Source organism: Pelobates fuscus, chromosome 4 (genome assembly GCF_036172605.1).
Source record: "Pelobates fuscus isolate aPelFus1 chromosome 4, aPelFus1.pri, whole genome shotgun sequence".
Classification (NCBI taxonomy): domain Eukaryota; kingdom Metazoa; phylum Chordata; class Amphibia; order Anura; family Pelobatidae; genus Pelobates; species Pelobates fuscus.
This window is the reverse complement of record NC_086320.1, coordinates 121,958,971-121,983,100: the sequence shown is the minus strand read 5'-3', so window position 1 is coordinate 121,983,100 and position 24,130 is coordinate 121,958,971. Positions and strand designations below refer to the sequence as shown.

The 24,130-nt window shown below is 37.4% G+C and overlaps 1 protein-coding gene across 11 annotated transcripts in view; it reads right to left on the bottom strand.

The window, feature by feature from the left end:
- Window positions 1-994: 994 nt before the first annotated feature.
- Window positions 995-24,130, bottom strand: part of PTPRM (protein tyrosine phosphatase receptor type M) — a 713,165-nt gene continuing 690,029 nt past the window's right edge. For all 11 annotated transcript variants that reach the window (XM_063451546.1, XM_063451547.1, XM_063451551.1 and 8 more), the window contains 4 exons: window positions 23,446-23,571; window positions 22,099-22,262; window positions 18,424-18,559; window positions 995-1,996 (listed from right to left, as the gene is read on the bottom strand). In XM_063451546.1, coding sequence (XP_063307616.1) covers window positions 1,943-1,996; window positions 18,424-18,559; window positions 22,099-22,262; window positions 23,446-23,571 — 480 coding nt within the window. In that variant the 3' untranslated portion in view covers window positions 995-1,942. The remainder of the gene's footprint in view (window positions 1,997-18,423; window positions 18,560-22,098; window positions 22,263-23,445; window positions 23,572-24,130) is intronic.

The window sequence follows — 24,130 nt, the reverse complement described above, 5'->3', positions numbered from 1 at the left end:
GAAGTTTAGCTTTCTGTGTCTGTGAAGTACCCCATAAATCTTGTAAGTCTTGTCAGTTGATGCTGTTAGCCATTGGATTGTTTTAACATTGCTATTGTATTGCATACTTATGTTATACTAAATATTCACTGATTATTATCACGCATGTTACATATTATTATTTTATTTGTCACAATAAATTGTATCTATTTTTATAAAAAAAATGTGATTTTATTTGTATGGAATACATTTCACTTACATGATAACGATCTCTAAGATCTAAGAGAATTGAAATAGTGGGCAATTCTCAACTGTATAATATTATCATCCAATAAATATCCCCACATGATGTGTATACACTTGTTACATCATGGTCCTCTGTAACCAATCACAACCCAGTATAGGGTATATATACTTCCTGGCTGTCCTTGTTTCCTTGTCCTGTTGTGGTTCTTGTGACCCAAGCGTGTGTTTATACAGTATATTGGATTTACTGTTTTCTGACCTCGGCTTGATTGTCTATGCTCTTTGGTTTCCTGAACTTGGCTTGGCTATCGATTTTGTGTATCTCTGATATCCTAGACCTCGGACTGTATCTGGTTTATTCTCTGTCTGCTTGCAAACATTTCATTTATCTGTCTCAGGCACAAGCCTGGCCACTCTAAGGACTGGTATGTGCTCTTTTACTGTTTCCTCTAGGTTTGTGTGTTAGGGTATCTCCATTCCTGTCACATAGAAGCTCTTCAATAGGTCATAAACTTTGATTCTATCATGCTTGCTTAATAGAAAAAAAACATATGATGATAAAATAGTATGTAATATCTAACATGCATTTTGTGCATGTTCACTAAATGCTTCAATGTGAATCTTACAGGCTGTCCTGCAGTCTGCGTGCAGTGTCTTTTTATATGAATTAATGCAGGATAACCAAAGTAGATCCCCTAAAACTCACAATAAAATCCCACTAGATGGTAGAACCTTATAAAAACTTAACACTATATAACCATGTATGCAGATATTTATTGAGCTGAGGATCTGTACAAGGTAAACAAATGTTTACAATGTCAAACATATTATTCTTCTACTGCACAGATTGCAACCCAAGCCCAGAATCCTGTGTATGTAATATTCTCCTCCAAAAGTAACAATGGAAATTTACTGATTGTCATTTATCAGTCTTCACAAAAAGTTTATTTTCAATAAATAAATCTAATGTTCCGTAATGTATATTTACAATATAAACCCATGAAAAAAAAGCTTTGGATAGGTTTGGTTTTTTTATTTATCCCATACTTTTTTAAATTTTTTTTTTTTGCAAATTACTCCTTTAGTTCTTTGAAATGATACAAATAAAGTAATTGAAATTGAACAGAGGATGACCTATTAAAATGCATTTTAAAAACAGAAAACAATAAACATATATACTATGGGTTGTTCTTTTTAAACACGTCTGGGGTACAAATATAACCAAAATAATACGCTTTGTTTTGTCATTGTGCTGGACTGCATTTTCCACAGAACCACAGAAAAAAATAAAAATAAAATAAGACTCAACACAATCGAATTAATGACATCAGTAAAGGCAATCCAATGGTGAAGAGTACAAATTCCTTCATAAGAACGTATTGTGCTCTTTCATTTGTCAACTGATTATGCTGCTTATTCCAGGCTGCTTAGTATTTGTGGATATTGTACCCATAAACTTCAAGAACAGTCTATGGAGCAGCATCGCAGTGGGATAAAAAGGCAGTGCAAGCATTTTCCAAAACACTTTTCTCCAGCTCTTAAAAGAGCCAATTATACGAAAGCATAATAAGCAGAACACTGAAGTCTTCATTGTATATACACAAATATCAAGGAACAATTTGCATTGTTCCGTGGTAAGAGATGGAGGTGGAGGTTTTTCATTTTTTTTCTGTTTGTTTTTTGTTTGTTTCTTTCCTTATTCATATCATTAGTTCAGTCATCCGGAATTTAAATATTCCAAAGCCACTTCATAACAGAATTTGTACTGATCCTGAAATAGAACAGAAACGAGAAAACAAAATATTCAGATTAGAATAATAAATTCATATAACTGCAGACAGAAGCAGGATTTTTGATATCACACCACTCTAAGAATAATTTCTGATGGCTAAAGTTAATCATTATTCCATACCGTATGATTTGACTACAGTTTATAAGACGCTGTATTTTCACTTGAAAATATTCCATCGAAAAATATTCCATCATCATTTATTAAACAACTATTTAGTTTTGTATGCTATATTTAAATACTCAGTAAAGATCAATGAATACATTAAGTTGTATATGTAATATTAATAAAACAGTTGTAAACAAAAGTATTCAACCCCCATTGAAAATCAGGTTTACTGTCAAAATGTACAGACTTTCAGCTGTTTGCAATAAACAAATCAAACAAAAGCAATTGAAATAATTCAAGTGGTTTCCACAAATTAATTTGAACATGCAACTTCTCCGGTCTCAAAATTATTCAACCCCTTCATGGTAAGCATCTTTAGTATTTAGTAGAGAACCCTTTTTCTGCAATGACCTGCTGCAAATTACATTTATAGCCAGACACCAGCTTCTGGCAGTGTTCATGAGGGATCTTAGCCCATTGTTCAGTAGTATCCTTGGGTTTGCGTGCTGAAACAGCCTTCTTCAAATTTCATCAGAGATTTTCTATGGGATTCAAGTCAGGTGTCTGTGATGACCACTGTAGAATTTACCAGGACTACATCTGCAACCAAGCCTTGGTGTAATTTGAGGTATGCTTGGGATCATTGTCTTGTTTGAAGATCCAATGACCAAGCTTCAGCTTCCTCACAGATGGCATGACGTATTCTCCTAGGGTTTTCTGATACTTGTCTTCCCCACGCTGCAGGTTTCCAGGGCCATAGGAATCAAAGCAGCCCTGAGCATCGCCGAGCCACCACCATGCTAAACTGTAGGCAGATTGATTTTTTTCAGTGTATGCTTCATTCTTCTTCCTCCAGACATACTGCTGATACATTGGGCCGAAAAGTTCCAGTTTTATTTCATCGCTCCACAGACCAGAATCCCAAAACTTCTATGGCTTATTTATATGATTTTGAGCATATTGGAGCCAACTTTTGGGTCCGTAGTGGTGTATGTCTTGGAGTTCTGGCATGGAAACCGTCTGCGTTTAGTATGTGCCTTACAGTGCTCACTGAAATCTCGGTGCCTGTTGCCACAAAGTCTTGCTGTAGGTCTTTTGCAGTCACTCGAGGGTTTTCACAACCTGCATTTTCAGAAATCTGTTTGCAGCCATTAATAGCTTAATTTTTCTCCCCTGTCCAGGTAGTGTAGCCATTGTTACTTCAACTTTGAACTTGTGAACTATGCTTCCAACAGTACCTGTAGGAACATTCAACGCGTTTGCAATCTTTTTGTATCCTGTTCCTTGTTTGTGAAGGGCGTTGATCTCTTCTCTTAAATTTGTGGACCATTCTTTTGACTTGGCCATATTTCTAACATGCAGTCAAGCATGACACTAAACAACCCCTTAGCCAGTTAAGATATTCCAAGTGTTTCAGCTCAAGCACACCTGGTGCAACCAATGAAGCCCTTGATAAGTTGCATCAAGTATGCTTGAGACAACATCTGTTTTGCATATATGTGCTGTTGTGAGGGATGTTATTCGGGGGTTGAATAATTGTGAGAAAGGAGAAGTCATTAAAAGTTGAATTTTCAGTTAAATTTAGGGAAACCACTTGAAGCATTTGTTGTGTTGAGCTATTTCAATTGCTTTTGTTTATTTGCTCATTGCAAACAGCTGAAAGTCTGTATATTTTGAAAATACATCTGATTTTCAATGGGGGTTGAATAATTTTTTTTTTTTTTTTTTTTTTTTTTTTTAATTCTTTATTTTTGCAATGCATATGATGGTAACATACAGGCACGTGGTACCCCAAAGGCAATCCGCATGCTTATTTCAAAAACAAAGAGTGTATAACAGGGAAAGCATTAGGGTATGGTAGTACAATGCACTATGTTTTATATTTATGGACATGTTTAAATCGCAGTGAAGTAAATAGTTTGAAAGTTATAACAAGTTAAGGCTAGCATTGTCGTGGTAGGGAGGTATCCAAGAGTTACGCAGGCTTTTCTATAGACCTGACACTGAGTATTAATACCGTAAGTCTTAGCTACCATCAGAGGCAACAAACCTAATCAAAGTAATATAGATGCTTATCTTAGTGGTCATATGACATTCTTGCATTCAGTACAGTTAGGCTATATTTAGTATACCTGTTAAATTAAGGTAGGTCTGTTAGTTAGGTTACAGGCTGGTGTAATACAATATCTACCACATTATAAAACAGCCTAGCAGTGATAAGTGTATTCAAGCTCCAGAAGCTGGGGTTATTCTTACAAGATCTGTTATAGGCTATGCATTTATACCACACCATCTAGAACTTTTTACTGATAAGGCATCTGATTTCTATCACTGCCCGGATTATACCATATAGTAGGCCATTGCAGCACAGTATTATCCCCTGAGGGCCTCTAGGATGAAGTCAGTCTCTGGGCATGTTGGAGGGACGTGTTAAGCACTCCAGCCTTACGAACTTGGGGGCTCTTCCCAACTGTGGTACTCTGAGGTGTAGCGACTGCAGGTAAACTCAGGCTTGGGAACCGCCGCATTAGGTGCAGTCCAGGCAAGTGGCAGAATGACAGTTCTCTTATGTTGTACTTGCGGTTTGGTACAATGTCTGCCTCGGGTGGGAGTGAGATCCCTGTCGTAATTTTCTCGGTGGCTTGGTCTATCAGTAAGTGTCTGCTTCCTCACAGTGCTCCGAGAGGATCAGTGTCCAGGGGTTCGTCGTGGGTGCCATGTCTCTCACTTGCTGTTGTGCACACTGACCTCCTAGGGGGCATCCAGCCTCCCCTCAGGCACTGCGGTCACTCTGCTCCGTCGTGCAGTCTGTGCGGCGGCCATCTTAGCTTGTGCCATGCGGTCCCAGACTGGTCTCGCCGCTGTCTAGCTCCCTGGAGTGTGCTCTGCTTCCCCGGTTGGGGGGGCCGGGATAACCCCCACCGGCCCACAGGGGGGGGGAACGGGGCCTGTGATGGGACCGAGGGAGGCCCCGCCGGACCAAGCACGGGAGATCGGCCGTTTCTCCCGCCAAGGCCTCACGGCAGGCCCAAACTCAGCGGCCCATACCGTGTCGTCGGCGGTCGGACAGGAGCTGACTTTGTAGATGCAGATGTCGCTTGGGTCCCCCTGTCAGTTGGCATCTGTTTGGTGTGGTTTTCAGAGGGACCTGGGCATATTTAGCCATTTTAGCACGGGTTTGTGGAGGAGCTGATGTGCTCCATGTCCTTCCAGCTCGGCGGCCAGGCCCCGCCCCCGGGTTGAATAATTTTGATTACAACTGTATGTGTGATATAAGTGTATTGTACTGACTTATTATGTATAGAGGAATTTGTTTATTCCTAATGAACATTACACTTTTGATCGTTAATGGTCAGTTTTTGAAAGTGTGCAAATCTAATACTAAGTTTCATAGAACACACCTAACTTACGCCATACAACATATGTGCAGCTTTGGATATTTACCTTAAAGGAACACTTTTAACAAGTATATATATTTTAACAATTTAGTAGATATACTCCCAATGGAAACATCCATGTATTTTATTTCAGTTTTTTTTCCTGCAAGCATACATGTATGACTTTCCAATGCTTCTCAATGAACTGCAATACAGATCATTGAAAAGGAGGGGTGGAGGGGGAGGTAGGTGAGCTACGAAAAGAGGCAGAAAACCTCACTGGTCCTCTGACTAATGTATTTCTGTGACTGCTGCTTTTGTAACATAACTCAAAGGGAACGTGAAATAATAGCATGTTTGTCTTTTAAACTGCTTTTGATGCTTGCTAAAAAAAAATAAAACATATAGCTGTGAGAATAAAAGTAATTTCACTGTTTATGAAGAGACAAATGCTAACTGAATTGCCTCTGATTATTTTAATTTGAGGCAGATACAGAAATATAATTATATTTCCTCTTGATAGTAAACTGAACTCATTAATAAACAAACATGAAAGGGATTATTTTGTAGGCTCACATTTTTCCCCTAAAAGCTCAATAAAATTTTAAATAAGAAAATAATCCCCTGTAATGATAACATGTGAAGAAAATATTAACCAGCTGGCAGCATTTGCATTACAATAAATAAATACATAAATAAACACATATCTTGTGAGGGGATCCTCGTGGCCCTTAATAACTCGGATAGAAACAGTCAGCTGTTTGAAAATTATTTAAAGGGACACTATAGTCACCAGAACAGCGACAGCTTAATGTAGTTGTTCTGGTGAGTATAATCAGTCCTTGCTTGCATTTTTAGCGAAAAGGTAGTGTTTACATTACACTAGACTAGAGTTTGGGAAAGTATCTTTTCTTGTCTAGGTACAATTAATTACGGTTCAGGTTTGGATTCATGTCTGTTGGTGAAAAAACTGATTTCTGTCAAACTTTGTAGTCCAATAAAAATTACAGAAATAAAGTTGGCCATCCAAATGTCATAATATTCTATTGTACATTATTTTTGACTCACTAATTACCCCCATGTCATTCTGTGATTCTCACCATTGTCAAATATTTAAAGTAAAAACATTTCCAATATTGCATTGCAGGTCAGGCTCAGAATGGCATTAATACACAAAGAGTAAAAGGAATTTGAGCAACTGATGTCAAAATAGTTATGGGCAGGTAATTGATTTTAAGATTACATTACAAATCCAACACAATCCTGTTTTTAAATCAAATAATTTTTTTCCCACTCCGAAGCTTAACTGAACCTTTCCTCAAATTGATTTTAGTGAAAGTGTGAGAAAAAAAAACTAATTCAGTACATAATACTTGTTTTTCTATAACCAATTCAAGTGATATAATTTACTCATATTAACAGAACTTTGTAATAAGTACATTTATTAGTATCAGTAATAGGTTATCGTAAAGTTCTTGAGTAGCCTGGTAGAACAAAATGACCAAATACCCAGATACAGGAACTACAGCACCTAAAACCCAGGGCTGGATTTGCCATAATGCAGAACAGGCAACGGCATACTGGTACCTGTCTACTAAGGGCACCTCCCACCATGACACATTTCCTTTTTCCTTTTTAATTTTTAATATATTTTTATATTGCCACGTGGTAATTACATGTTTCTATTTGTGGAGGGAGGTAGAGAGAGATGTACTTCTTGTCTCTCTTATAAATCATCTAAATCTTGCAATGGATAACTGCAATTTGGGGGAGTTAGGAGGTGGCAGACAATTCTGATAACATTCAGCTATCACTGGTATCTAAGATGTAAATCTGGTCCCAGCAGTGGGCAGCAGTAGCTGGAATTCTAACACCACTTGAGAAACTGAAGGAAAGTATTTTTTAAACAGAACCTGATGGGGAAAGGTTTATAAAATACAATGTGCTTTGTACTTAGAGTGAGGGAAATATAACATAATAGAATATTAAATAGAGTATTAAAATATATATTATACTTTATAATAAGATATATGTACAAATAGACCTCAATAAAATTAGAATGAATTCTCTGTATGTCAAAGCGCTTGCCAGGGCGACCCACCAGAATTTGATATGACAGCTCAATAAGTCTGTTCTAGACACCTTCCTACTGAGTTGCAATGATTCCAAAATAGATTTTTTAAATTAAATATCAATGCTTTATTATTGGCAGAATTAACAAATTTAGCTTTTTTATTTTAGAATAAATATCTTCAGTTTGATATTAGAAGAAAAATCTTTTTTCTTTTTTTACATTTAATTCTAAAGGCACAGAAAAACAACTGGTAGCTGGACCTCATACACTGGTCTGAAATAGCTTTAGTAAATGTATATTAAGCAAAACATTATTTAGAACAAGTGTGTCCAACCAGCCCCGTGGGCTGCATGTGGCCCTGAACAGCTTGTAATGTGGCCCAGTTGCCGTTAGGTCTGCCAGACGGTGAGGGAGACAGGGAGCCCATTGCTTACTGTGCTCTTTGTGCACAGCCCTCCGGGCCCTGCAGTGAGCCAACAGTTAGAATATGACTACATCCCGGCATCGATATCACTACTGGGCGCACAAGGGACCTGTGCAGGAAGAGCACAGTGATCTCATCACAGCAACAACCGGCCAACCTGGGAAAGGATCCACTCCAGCCCTACCAGAGCAAGGCAGGGAGGTTGGGCAGACCTCTTAATTACTAAATATGTGTGAATTAATGTGATTTTTGTGTGTCTATGCCATTAATTATGTGTTTATGTGTCTGGGTCTGTGATTGTGTATGTGTATGTCTGTGATTGTGTGTATAAGTCTGTGATTGAATGTGTGTGTGTGTGTGTGTGTGTGTGTGTGTTTGTGATTGTGTTTGTGATTATGTGTGTGATTGTGTGTATATCTGTGTATATCTGTTTGTGTATATCTGTGAGTGTGTATATATATATATGTGTGTGTGATTGTATGTATACAGGGCCGGCCTTTGGGGTGTGCGAGCTGTGCAGCCGCACAGGGCGCCATGCCAGTAGGGGGCGCCATGCTGCTGACACAGCTCACACATGGCCCCAGTGAAAGCTGTGAGTGAATGCTCAGAGTCAGAGCTCTCCCCTAATGCTGGTCACGCTGCACAGCAAAACCAGCATTATAGGAGTGCTCTGAGCCCCCCTAACACAGCACCCGGATTTTATTAACCTCCACTCTGGTGTATTAGAGAGCCGGGGGCGGAGCTACACGACCGACGGGGGCGGAGCTACACGACCGGCGGGAGCGGAGCTACACACACTGAACCCTCTGCCTGGTAAGTGAGAGGGGGAAGCAGGAAGGAGTGCCTGCTCCCTCACATAGCTTCACACTGCCCTGCTCCCCTCCACCTACCCACTGGGCTCCTGCTCCCCCCACCTACCCACTGGGCTCCTGCTCCCCCCCCCACTGTGCCCCTGCTCCCCCTTACCTACCCATTGGGCTCCTGCTCCCCCCCACCTACCCACTGTGCCCCTGCTCCCCCTTACCTACCCACTGGGCTCCTGCTCCCCCCCACTGTGCCCCTGCTCCCCCTTACCTACCCACTGGGCTCCTGCTCCCCCCCACTGTGCCCCTGCTCCCCCTTACCTACCCACTGGGCTCCTGCTCCCCCCCAACTACCCACTGTGCCCCTGCTCCCCCTTACCTACCCACTGGGCTCCTGCTCCCACCTACCCACAGTGCCCCTGCTCCCCCCCCACCTACCCACTGTGCCCCTGCTCCCCCCCACCTTACCCACTGTGCCCCTGCTCCCCCCACCTACCCACTGTGCCTCTGCTCCCCTTACCTACCCACAGTGTCCCTGCTCCCCCCACCTACCCACTGGGCTCCTGTTCCCCCCACCTACCCACTGGGTCCCTGCTCCCCCCCACCTACCCACTGTGCCCCTGCTCCCCCTTACCTACCCACTGGGCTCCTGCTCCCACCTAATCACTGTGCCCCTGCTCCCCCCCACCTACCCACTGCGCCTCTGCTCCCCCTTACCTACCCACTGGGCTCCTGCTCCCACCTACCCACTGTGCCCCTGCTCCCCCCACCTACCCACTGGGTTCCTGCTCCCCCCACCTACCCACTGTGCCTCTGCTCCCCCTTACCTACCCACTGTGCCCCTGCTCCCCCCCACCTACCCACAGTGCCCCTGCTCCCCCCCACCTACCCACTGTGCCCCTGCTCCCCCCACCTATCCACTGTGCCCCGGCTCCCCCTTACCTACCCACTGGGCTCCTGCTCCCACCTAACCACAGTGCCCCTGCCCCCCCCACCTACACACTGTGCCCCTGCTCCCCCCACCTACCCACTGGGCTCCTGCTCCCCCTTACCTACCCACTGTGCCCCTGGGACTGTGTGCAGCATAAATATCACACATATATGACACAATACAACCATTACAAATATTACACACAACCTACACGCCTATCTCACACAGACACCACGCACTCTACATAATATTATTATGCACCTGGTAGAGGCGCCGGCCAGATTCTTAGCATACTGAATCACCAGAGATCATCATGCCCCCCCTCCCTGCAAGGTAACATGGAATACATTTTTGTTTTTAAATAATTATTACTTTAATAAATATTATATATAAACATAACAAATATTGACACACCCTACACATGGATGATGGGGTATGACTGGCAGGGGGGGGGGGGGGGGGGCTGTGATGAATTTTCGCACAGGGTGCCTAAAGGCCTAAGGCCGGCCCTGTATGTATAGGTCTGTGATTGTATGTGGGTCTGTGATTGTGTATGTATATATGAATGTGATTGTATGTCTGTGATTGTGTGTTTATAGGTCTGTAATTGTATGTGTATATGTCTGTGATTATATATGTGTTTATATATGTGATTGTGTGTGCATATCTGTTATTTCTATATGTATATGCATGTGTATCTATTAATAGATAGTTCCCTAATTTGGTGGTATCCTTAAAGGACCACTCTAGGCACCCAGACCACAGGGGGGGGGGGGGGGGGTTGAACTTTGACTTGACTTTGATGACTTGGTTAAATACAAAATTCTTCAGGTTAAAATATTGTCAGAAAACCAATGTATCTGAAAACATGTATTATATTCAGAAGCCGGAAAAAAAAAAGTTACAAGGTAATTACTATCAGGTTTATTCACTAAACACTGAATTGTGTCCAGATGAACAAAATCTGGTAAAAATGACAAAATTCTGACTGCAGTGGAATTTCTCATATTTGCTAAAGCCAAATACGGTCAGAATTTGGTTGGAACGAAAAAATGTGCTGCAATCGTCTGGATGCATTCAGTGTCTGGATTAAAACCAGTGCTTTTGCATCCAAAACCCTATACAAAGTATAGAATTCTGAAAATTTGCATAGCACCGATATTAATAAAATTCAGAAGTGAATGCATGCAGCAAAAAATACATTCACAAATTACCATTCACTTGCTTTTTTGCAATAGATCATTTTAAATACAATTCGCTAACTGACAGTGTTAGCAGCCATCAGACAAATAGTTAAAAACCCTTTGGTAATAGGAGATTTAATAATGTGGCGGCTGACCAGCACCTGCTAGCCAGCTGCCATATTTAAAAAATAAAAAATAAACAAAATAAAAACCTTAATTTTTTAATTAAGAAAAAAAGGCATATGGGATTCAATAACACCCCAATATTATTTAAATCGCCATGCGCCCCCTCCTGCTGCATATTAATTTAATACTTAAAGCTAGTGCATGGGCAGGATGGGGCATGTAAAATGAAGAGGGGGGCATAATCCTTCCCATGGGCATCAAGTGGAGGACTCAGTAGAGAAGTAAAACAAGAGATTAAAAATAAGAAAAGGGCATTTAAAGCATTTAAATCAGACAAATCAGAGGCAAAAAGGCAATTAAAGTGGCTAAACTAGAAAATGAGAAATTGATGGCTAAAGAATGCAAAACCAACCCCAAATTTTTTTTTAAAGTACATACATTCTAAAAAAAACTAAAAATGAAAGTGTAGGTACACTGGAAACAGAGTTGGGTTTATTAGCTATTGAAGACCAGGAAAAATCAGACATTTAAATAACTATTTTTCTTCAGTATATATTAATGAGGATCCTATGGCAAGAGATATGCAAATGATTGCTGCAAAAAAACTTGCAAATAACTTGTGATTGGATAACTCGAGACAAGGTGCTACAGCTATTAAAGAAAATTAATGTAAATAAAGCTCCGGGGCCTGACGGTATTCACCCACAAGTACTTAAGGAGCTAAGTGGGGAAAAAAGTGAACCTCTGTATTTAATTTTTCAAGATTCTTTTGTTTCAGGTGTTGTACCGGAGGATTGGAGGAAGGCAGATGTTGTTCCTATATTTAAAAAGGGTTCACAATCCTTGCCTGGAAATTATAGATCTGTGAGCTTAACTTCTGTAACTGGGAAAATATTTGAAGGGCTATTAAGCGATAATATTCAGGAATTCATTGGGAAGAACTTTGTTATTAGCAATAATCAGCATGGTTTTATGAAACATAGGTCATGTCAAACTAACCTAATTGCATTCTATGAAGAAGTAAGTAGAAGTATAGATCAGGGTGTTGCAATGGATGTGATCTACTTGGATTTTGCCAAGGCATTTGATACGGTTCCTCACAATAGGTTAGTCTTCAAACTAAAAGAAATTGGTCTAGATGAATATTCTTGTTCTTGGGTAGAACATTGGCTTAAGGATAGAGTACAACAAGTTGTAATTAATGGTACATTTTCAGGCTGGACAAAAGTGGTAAGTGGTGTCCCTCAGGGTTCTGTTTTGGGACCACTTCTATTTAACATATTATAAATGATCTTGAAATAGGCATTGAAAGCCATGTATCAGTGTTTGCAGATGACACAAAACTTTGTAAAGTAATAAAATGTGAGCAGGATATTGCTTTGCTGCAGAGGGATTTGGATAGATTGGGGGACTGGGCACTAAAATGGCAGCTGAAATTTAACGTAGAGAAATGCAAAGTTATGCACTTCGGGGTTAAGAATGCACAAGCAACTTACACACTAAATGGTAGTGAATTAGGGATAACCACACAAGTGAAGGATTTGGGAATTGTTATAGACAACAAATTAGGCAGCAATATGCAATGTCAATCTGCAGTTGCTAAAGCCAGTAAGGTTTTGTCATGTATAAATAGGGGCATAAATTCTCGGGATGAAAATATAATTTTGAATCTTTATAAATCGCTGGTAAGACCACACCTTGAATATGCTGTGCAATTTTGGGCACCTGTTCTAAAGAAAGATATCATAGAAAAAGTACAGAGACGAGCTACAAAATTGATAAAAGGAATGGAGCATTTTAGTTATGCAGAAAGGTTAAAAAAATTAAATCTGTTTAGTTTGGAAAAACGGCGCCTGAGAGGGGATATTATAACTTTATACAAATATATTCGGGGCCAGTACAAACCTTTATCTGGAAATCTATTCATAAACAGGGCTATACATAGGACACGAGGTCACACATTTAGGCTGGAAGAAAGGATATTTCATCTAAGGCAAAGAAAGATTTTTATACAGTAAGAGCAATAAGGATATGGAATTCTCTGCCTGAAGATGTTTAAACTGCAATTGGATAAATACTTACAAAAACATAACATACAGGGATATAATTTATAATTAGTGGGGTAATAGCTGCTTTATCCAAGGAGACATCCAACTGCTATTTTGGGGTCAAGAAGGAATTTTTTCCTAGTTTGTGGCAAAATTGGAAGCACTTCAGACTGGGTTTTTTGCCTTCTTTTGGATCAACAGCAACAACATATGTGAGGAAGGCTGATCTTGATGGTTGCAAGTCTCTTTTCAGCTATGTAACTTTGTAACTATGTAACTATGTAACTTTAGATTACAATTTGGGGGTTGACAGATCAGTGTCATCCTTATGTTCCTCATTGACCATGCAGGCTACAAAATTAACACCAGGGTGACATAGTAATCCCCATTAGCCCCCAATCATGGGTGTTGGGTGGGGCCTATTATAATTTAACCGGTGGGGCATTGACCTAGTATGCACACACCAATGAAACTTTTTCATAACGCTGCCATCAATATATTAATAAAGATTAAGGTCTCTGAGAACACCGCATTTACGTAGAGAACCATATGGCTCTCTCCCTCTGAGATGGAGCTGATTGTTTCCCTCATGTGCTTTTAAAAAAATGTTAATTAATCAATACTTTTATACCAGAGAATTTCTCGTCAGTGTTTTAAGGGTCAGTGGGATTGGGTCCCCTTTGGCCCAATAGCTATTGGGATCAGGGGAGTGAGTTCATTTCAAGAGACACTCAGTATCAAAATAACTTTGGCTTAATGATGCAGTCAATTCTCTGTCATCTAGGAGATATATATATATACTTTGTTTATGCAGCCCTAACCACATCTCCCATGGCTGAAACTCATGCAACATCCCTGCACACTTCTGAAAAAGAGTACATTTTTAGCTTCAATAAAAATGAAATTAAACACAGTGTGTTTAATTTAGAACTGCTTATCTCCTGTTATGTTGGTAGCCTGCTAAAGTCTGCAATGGCTTTCAGTGAGAACAGAGCAGGATATATCTTTAAAGTAAACACACTGTACTGTGAAGTTCAGAGACAGTTCCCATTAAACTGATTGTCTAGAAGAAGTCATGCATTTTTTAATTACTTTTTTATTTTAAAGTAAATGGGAGAAATTGTCACTCTTGTTCCGTAGTGTTATCGGACATATTCCATGCATATTTTTTATATTTTGCTTGTTTTATTTCTCTTTCAGCACCATAGAAGAGAACAGTGGTTATTGCCCGAATGGCGCTAGGTAGCCTGAATGTCATTGCATGTCTAGTAGAACCCTATTTTTTAGCTCCTGCAAAACTCGCAAAAAATATACATAATTTAAGAATCTAGTACTTCATTTGACTAAGTTCTTTTTTACAACAGATGCACAAACACACCTAGCACAAAATAAATATTAATAAACCATTCACAAATGAAAGTTTGAAACGAATGAAAAAAATGTGACGGAGGGAACATTCCAGATAAGGCAGTCATTCAGAGTCTGGAATGGTAGTGTTTCTGTGGAGCGATAAACAGATGCCAGTTTCATGGCGGTATTGTGGTAATCAGTGCATAATCTATTGTCTACTTGCAAAATTACTCTCTGACAGTTATTAAAAGAATCATGGAAACAATTACTATATGATTGGAAGTCTGCCAAGAATTTAAAACCTTGAGATGCTTAATAACACTGTGTTTTTTCCATTTTTTTGGTCTTCTTTTGGATTTATATTCTGTACAAGAATCTGGTATATTGTGATAATGCCAATAGAACATTGCTGCTCTTTGCAGATGTAGATCATAAAAGAAACTTATTTACATCTACAGAAATATTGTTTGTTTATATATTTTTTTTTTTAGGCAAATGCATGGCAGCTCAGAGGAGAAATACAAAATAATTTACCTCTAAATAGTGAAATTAACCTCTGGCTTTTTATTAAAAAACGGCCTTTGAGTAGTGTAAAATGAGGAGAAACGTGACTCAGAAGGTCACAGAGCTTGAGAGGACAAACAGACCTGTTGAGGCACACTAGTTAAATGTACCGGAATTAATGACAGCCTCACTTAGTGTAATGCGCTTATAATGACAGCACAGGCTACAACTCTACCAGCAGAATAAGAGCTAACACTCTATTTATGACTTACTGGAGCATAACAGAATTTTCCAAGGTCACAAGGGGTAAATACCACACATTTACATGATGTTAAAACTAGCCACTGTCAGCATTTAACCCTCTCAACCAGAGCCTTGTGATCACTGCGTGTCAATAATTCTGTTATGTCTCAACCTGTCTGTGGCTATGCTGTTATTCCTTGTACTGTGTTTTCTGTATATGTATTGATAATATGTTATTTATACTATCTTACAATACAAACAATTCTATGATATTTTTGTTTGATGTTTTTTTTTCTCTGTACGAAGTACTATACCGGAAAGGCCCCTCCCCTTTTAATAGTATCTGTATTATTATCTAACAGGGCTCCAGGCATGGACGGATTATTGCTATAGCAAAGCTCAATTAATATTGGGAAAATGAGGCTCTAGTCATATCCACCAAAGAATAAATAATGGATGCCCCAAAATCCAAGGCATTTTGTTTATCAAGTCACTCAACCTAAACAAAGTCAGATGCAAAAGGATTTTTGGCCTCAAGCCGAGCAGTTTACACACAGCAGAAAATATTCCAGATACATGTATTCATAGATCCTGGAGCTCACAATATTTTGATTGAATCACACATTTAAACATTAATTAACCATCCATATAGTGACTTGCTGGCTTTTAAACAGTGTTGTGAGTTTCAGGATTCATTTGTGCATATATCTAGAAAGATAGCTCAAGCTTGATGATGTAAAGTGTGGGGATTTGTACACAAAGAACTTTAAAAGTGAGTATCTTTTAATTTTTTTGGCTTTTTGCATATTTAACCCCTTAAGGACCAAACTTCTGGAATAAAAGGGAATCATGACATGTCACACATGTCATGTGTCCTTAAGGGGTTAAATGCATTGACAATGCAATAATAACTATGGAATAAAACAAAAAAAATCACTTATAACTTGCGTTAACCTTGTATTTCTCAAATGTATTTTAAAGATGTAGCAGGTGACATCAGAGCTCATTTTAGTCCAGGAACAGGCATAGCACACTATGCATTAAAGGAACACTATAGTCACCTAAATTACTTTAGCTAAATAAAACAGTTTTAGTGTATAGATCATTCCCCTGCAGTTTCATTGCTCAATTTACTGTCATTTAGGAGTTAAATCACTTTGTTTCTGTTTATGCAGCCCTAGCCACACCTTCCCTGGCTATGATTGACAGAGCCTGCATGAAAAAAAAAACTGGTTTCAATTTCAAACAGATGTAATTTACCTTAAATAATTGTATCTCAATCTCTAAATTGAACTTTAATCACATACAGGAGGCTCTTGCAGGGTCTAGCAAGCTATTAACATAGCAGAGGATAAGCAAATCTTAATTAAACAGAACTTGCAATAAAGAAAGCCTAAATAGGGCTCTCTTTACAGGAAGTGTTTATGGAAGGCTGTGCAAGTCACATGGAGGGAGGTGTGACTAGGGTTCATAAACAAAGGGATTTAACTCCTAAATGGCAGAGGATTGAGCAGTGAGGCTGCAGGGGCATGTTCTATACACCAAAACTGCTTCATTAAGCTAAAGTTGTTCAGGTGACTATAGTGTCCCTTTAAAATCACCTTTGACTGAGATAAAGACCAACATGAAGAGGTATCAACAAGCATAAAATATGCCCAATAGAAGAAACATGCTATTCTATAAACATACTATTATGAGTGACAGAAACTGGCAAAATTAATCACAACAATTAGTAGGAATCAAAGATGGAGGACTCCATCCCATTTCCATTGATACGGATATATACATTTAATTTATCTTTTCCGACTTCACAAACATATGCTTGTTAAATACAGGACACAAGTGAACATAACATTAGAAATCCCATTATGTGATGGTCCTTTTTCGATGTGTTAAATGCTCTAAAACCCAAGATATAGCTATAAAAAAGACAAAAAACACAGTGCGTCTTGTTTGGAATTTTGGGGACACTTGGGTTTTTTGGAGAGACTCCAACCCATTTAATGTTACACCTTCCTCTTTATATATCATGAAGTCATTTCTTACTGCTTTAAAATGTTAATTTGGAATTATATTAAAATAAAAACCGTCTTGCAAATGTATGATTTATATGATTTTACTTCTTTACTTCTTAAAGGAACACTATAGCATTAGGAATACAAAAATGCTTTCCTGAGCTGAGATAATCATATGAGGAAGGCTAGTGCGTAAGTTTAACAGTTTAGCTTCTGCGGAAGCTCCTCTAGTGAAAACATGGATGTTCCTGTAAAATGTCAATATTTTCATCTGTAATGTAAGATAGAGGGGCATGACAAGGACCTTAAATGGACCTAACATCGATGAGTTAGGCTGGAATGATGGGGCCAGGGAGTGGATGAGGGCGAAGAGATGGAGTAGGCGCAACAAAGGAGAGAATCTTTTTTTTTTTTCTCTTCTTAATTAGCTTTTTATTCTCTCTCACTCTGAGACAGTATTGTTACTATGTTTAAAATTTAGAGACAGGAAGCAAGAATTTTACTGTATAACGCTTTTCATCCAAGACTCTATAATGATGTTGAGTTATCAATGCGCTATTGTACAAGGCTTGGAAAATTATGAACTATGTATCAGCCATTGAATTGTGTTGTATTCTTGTGCCTGCAGATGGTAAATTAGCGTAAATATAACTTTGTACTATGTGCTTACCCATATTTCTGAAATAAAGAATTTTAAAAAACATCAGCAACATGACCTGTTGTATAGATATGAACGTAACTCAGTGGCCATTTTTAAATTGTAATATAACATGTACTAAAATTACAGAATAACTAAAAAAAAAAACACAAATTATTAAACAATTTCAATAAACTGTCCCCAGTGACCAAGAGGTTTCTACTGCACTGGGTTAGACAGAAATGATACAGTGAGCTATATATTGCCTGAGGCTTGACTAATATGTACCTGCTTGAACAATGGTAAACAAATAAAATAATACTTTTAAATGATGCCTCAAAATCATAAAAAACAAACCATTCTTCAAAAGCATACATATATATATATATATATATGTATGTTGTGCACTCTGTCTAAGGAATGGTTGAGAAGTTACATTTCTATTATGCTGCTGTAAGTAAATTCTACCAGACCTTAGGATAAATCCTACTTGCTCTCTGAAGCATTACCGTTTCTTACTAGGCTGTTTGCCATAGCTGTGATAATGAGACATTTGTATTCAGTTACGAAATTAGAAAGACGTACCAAAAGGTCCACCATATTTGGCTTATTGTTCCTCAGTGTCTTCACAGCATGGAATACATCAACCGCTCTCTGGTGTTGTAACATTTCACAAACAATACTAATTGCACAAAATGTACCACTGCGACCACCTCCATTTCTATTGAAAAAAAAAAGAAGAGTTAAAGGTGATTTAGCGTGCGTACCCAGCGTCTTTTTGTGGAAAAGCAATCCCTTTAGCGCCGGAGGGACCTCAATAAAAACCTACATGAGTTTTTGTAATCTACAGTGCTTGACTGCTTTCTTCTTGGAAACTTTTATATGAGTTTGTGTTACAATTATCAACGTGAAATAAAATGTACTGATTATGCTCACGGCTTCTATTAACCAATTTAGTGCCACACTGGTGACCTACATTTTGCTCTGCTCACAACTGCGTCTCTGAAGATAAAATACTAGATCACACACAAATTTCTTACTAAGAAAAATAGAAGTACATTTATTGTTGTCATATTTTGTACATTTATGATCGAATCTAATTAAAACGAAACAAAAATGAGATTAGGGTATCTACTCTCTAAACCGTGAAATATTGATATGTAATCACATGATTTGTTACATTTTAAATCAAAATTTAATTCAAAGTAGCCAAAGATTGGATTAGACCAGCAGACAAGATGTATTAGACCAGTAGACAAGATGCCAAAATACCACAGTATTGCAATATGCAGCTATATATTTGCATGCCCTGCTCGTTTTTTTTTTTGTTTTTTTTTATTAATTAAAATTTAAAAAATATATATATATAAATTTAAGAACTGACTAAATACATCCCACTCCTTGACAGGTGCCATTGTAATAATAAAATGTATGTTATTCACTTCTATTGTCAGTGGTTTTAATGTTGTGGCTGATCAGTGTATGTTGTTTTTTTCCTTGTTTTTATTTAATTTATTTTTTTACTTTTATTAATTTTCCAGTGCATTATAATAGTCTTCCGTTTTAACAAAAGGACAATTGATCTTAATGCTTAAAATTATTTTTCATCTCTTTTTACTTTAGTGCCTGAATTTAGGAGTTAACTTTTGTTTCTGTTTATGTGGCAGTAGCCACACCTTACATTGCTGTGACTCACACAACCTGCATGAAACATTTTTCAATCAGACCTGACAGCACAGTTTGTTCCTTTGTTCTGTTAATTGAACTCTGATCACACACATGAGGCTATTTTAGGCTCAGCAGGCTATTAACAGAGCAAGAGAGGATACATTCTAAATTAAACAGACTGTGCAGTAAAGTAAGTTTAAATAGTAGAGTCTCTCTTTACAGGAAGTGTTTAGGACTGCTGTATAAGTCACAGCTGGGAAGTGTGGCTAGGGTTGCATTAACAAGTGAGTTAACTCTTAAGATAACCGATTAGTGAGACAGCAGGGCCATGATCTATACACCCCAACCTCTTCATTAAGCTTAAGTTGTTTTGGTGCAAATATTATCCCTTTATGTTATTATCTTGTGAGTGGCCAATCAAGTGGGAAACTAGCATGATAATTAATGGTGTACACATAATACAATGACATAATTGATACACATTTCAGTGATTATTGTATATGTGGTGAGATAATTTTGTCTATATCCTCAATTCCTCGATGTAGAGACAATTCAAATTGTCTATAGCATGACTAAATAAATATTTTAAAAAAACGTGTTTGTACTTTATATAATAGCCGTACGTTATGTGTGCTCTACTTTCTAAGATGTTTAAACATTGTTAGTTTTCAAGTTCTAAAGCTTAATGATTCTTCCCTTCTATTATTAATATCACACGGTTGCGCTAAGAACATACATTTATCCTCTTTGTTATTTAAATCTCGAATGGACTTGTACATCTCATACTGATCCTGCATTAACTAATGCTCTTATTTCCTTCAGCAGAAGAATTAACTATGGTAATAATTCATTTTTAGTGAAAACACTTCTAAATAATCTGATAAAAACAAAACTTGCCCGCATTGTGCATTCAAAGCACACAGTAATGTAGTGAAGCTTCGCTTGTAACGTTATTCAGAGATATTTAAATCTAAATGCTAGGACACAAAGCCAGTCAAATACCAGCCCCACTTCTCTTGTGTCAGACTTTCATTTTATTCTTTTTAAAAGCTTTCTTTTTTAAAGGTTACTTCAGTCATCCTCAGCAAACCAGAACATACTTCAATCTTAGTAGAAGGTTAGTCAGTTACATGAATGAAATTTCAAGCATATTCACTGCTTGTTTCAAAGCTTTCAATGCAACTAAAAGGTCATGTCTGACCTTAAGGGATACAAACTGATGGAGTCTTCTCAAGTTTAAAATCACTTCTATAATCCACGAGATTTACATGAAACAATAGATGCTGATGAAGTCTCCCACTGCTAGTCATGCTGAGTGAAAATGTATAAAGTGAAAACCCAGGTTTTATGGGGGTCTGCATTCTGTTTGTGTCAGAGAACTCTAGTTAAGTCTGAGAATTCCACTTTGACAGTCACAGCAGATGCATTTACTTGAAAAATTTCATGTCAAGGGAAATGCTGCTTTTCTGGTTGCCTTTAACAATAATAACTGAATATAAACAAATTACAACTAAGTTACTTTCCCACTCTCTGTAAGCATTTTTGAAGGGAATTTGGCATTGATAAACAATTTAGGCTAAAAAAAGATGTAAACTGCATTTTTAAATGTAGTTCTCAATTTAATATTTTTTGATAAACATTTAAAATTATATTTAAAAAATATTTAAAAAATATATCATATATAAAAAATAAATATAACAAAAATATTAAAAATATATATTTTTTCATGATATTAAATGATTTCAAACATTTATCAAAGAAATATAAAATTATTTGGAAGGCTCATTCAACAAAATTAAATTGAGGCCTTAATAAGAACACTATTTTTTAACTATGGTCTTGATTTAATATTATTTTATAAGCTTTTCAAATTATTTAATATTTTTGTATGTATTTAAAATGATTTAATATTATGAAAAATATTTAAATTTTGAAATATTTGATAATTGATATACTGATATATCTGTTATATTTTAATACTTTGAAAATAATTGTAAAGCTCATTTGAAAATAGTAAATCTTTTGAGAAGCTTATCCAACAATATTAAATAGAGCCCTAAATTTTGACTGAATTGTTAGCAACTACTAGACTTAAATCACAGAGTATGGTTAAATAAATCCTGAGGATCATTAGATAATAAATGTGATATTGTCTCAAATAATATTTTCATAGTCTTTCATTAACCAGTGGTAAAATATATTAATAATAAATACAAGTAGTTACACTCAAATGACAGTAGTTAAAGCCAATACAATTTCTAAAGTGTATAAGAAAACATTGACAAGTTAAAATATAGTCCTAGTGAGTATTTATTCATCCCTGATGAATGTGTCATGGATTCGCCAGGCTTGCATTGGTAAGTACATTTTAAGATCTTGATTAGTACCGTAGGACTTGTTTTTACATTTCTTGAAAACAAGTTTAAATTTAATATATCCTTTCTGGTTAAAATGAGGTTAAAGTTTTTTTGTTTTTTTATAAAAAATAATTATTTCCATGATTTGATGCTGTCAATTTTTTAAATAGTACAAATCATCTACAATATATAAAAACACTATGTTCTGAGCCTTCTCTGTAAACACTCTACTTACAAGCAGTGAACAACTGTTCGACCTTCTCCTCCATTGTATTCTTCCTGCCATTTGTCCACCTGCCGAATGAGTTTCAGGAAGGATCGTTTAGAGACTGGAGTGTCTCTGTACATTGGCCAACCAAGAAACTGGAACTGCTGCACCATTCGATACCCATCCTGAGGCTAAAACCACAAAGCCAAAATTATTATAGAATTGTGCAACATTTCAATATGAAAAATACCCCATAAATATTGTTTAACAAATGTCTTGAGTAAGGAGACATGTTCTAAGCTGCTAGTAAGGAAATGTGCTTTTTAAAGGAAACATTCAACTTAAAGCAAATTAAATATTAATGCCTTCAACAGTCTTTATTCCATAATAAAAAACGAAACCTTTACATACGTAGCCTCTGCAATGGCCCTGCTCAGCAATGATACTCATGTACACTATTTTGGCCCAGAAAGGTGAGGGGGGTATAGAAAGGAACACATACAAGGGATGGGAGAGTGAATGGCAGAATGGATGGGGGTTGGGTAGACAATAAATTGCTTGGGAATAGACAGACAGCGTTTGAGATAGTGTACAGACAGAGAACTTGCAGGTGGTTAGACAGACAGTAAATGAGGTGGGATGTGGGCAGATAGACATTAGATGGAGTGTGAACAGAAATACTGGTGCATAGGGTAGATAGATATGCATGAGGGTAGAAGGGAATGTAGATACGCGCAGTGAAGGAAGAGGATGAAGAGAGTCACAAAAGGTGGCAAGCAAGGAGACAAACGAAAGGAAAAAGGGGGAAATAGCGGAACACCCGGAACATACATTTCTAAGCAGACTAAACTATATTTCGTACACATACATTTCAGAAAGACTAAAGACTAAACATACATATTAAGGAACAGCGCACACAGAAAAAAAACACAATTTTGAATTTTACAAGGCTACTTTCCTCTTTTTTTCGCATATTTTTTTGCAATCCAGAATAGATTCCTATCGAGTACCCACCCATCCACTGTAGGTGTCCCTATTGAGGTGACCCAATGAAAGCATAAACTGAGGAGACCCTCTGGAGGCAGTTTAAGCAGCAAGTATTGCAGTATTGCAGCCATCAAGTTAATCTCCCAGGTTAAAAATTAGTGTATTATCCACCGATATTGGGGTACTGTAATGTGGGATGAACACAATATGGTCATATGGTATTACTGAATTCCCATATTTGTATGCTAAGATAGGTGATTTTAAGTAGCCTTGCAAAATTTAAAACTGTATTTTTTAAACAGCATGGTATGCCACCCAGAATGTGATTGATAAACTGCAACTTCTACAAGCAAATATTGTAGTTAAAGTAAGCACTGTAGACTTTACCCTTGAAGCATTGTAGATCCTAAATATCCGACTTATTATGTCTTCTTCTAGGTCAGCAGACACAAATTCCACTTGGATTGGACCATGTCTGTGTACTCCATTTTCTGGCCAGTACTGAGGACACAGCTGCAGAAAAACAGATACATTATTATGTTGCTGCATAAACATTCGGTGCTGTTCTTTAGTAATATATACAGATTTATGTAAATCGCTATATTCTCAAAATCTATTGACATGTTGTGATAAGCCAGAGGATTTAAAAACAACTTTTCCCTGGAGTGGAAGTCTAAGTAAACATAGACCGTTTTCCTAGATGAACAAACACATTTAACTTTGCCATTCCATATGAAGTGCAAGTTGCAGAGATGTTAATCAATTAATGTTACGAAATACATGCAATCTAATATGCTTTACAAATAACTATTTAATAAATAAAACAAGGTCCTTTGGCGTATTTGATATTCTACATGATAATACAATTTTGAAGAAGGACAGTTTTCTTGTGGGAAACAAACCACAAAAAATATTTACAATTTAAGAATCAAACAAAGCATAGCCATCTTATTGTTTTTTTTGTTGTTGTTGTTTTTTTATTAGAACTTGTTTCACATTTATATAAAGAGATGAATTAAAATGGAATTATTTTAATAAACAGTACGTTGTGGGTTGTGGTAAATAACAAAAT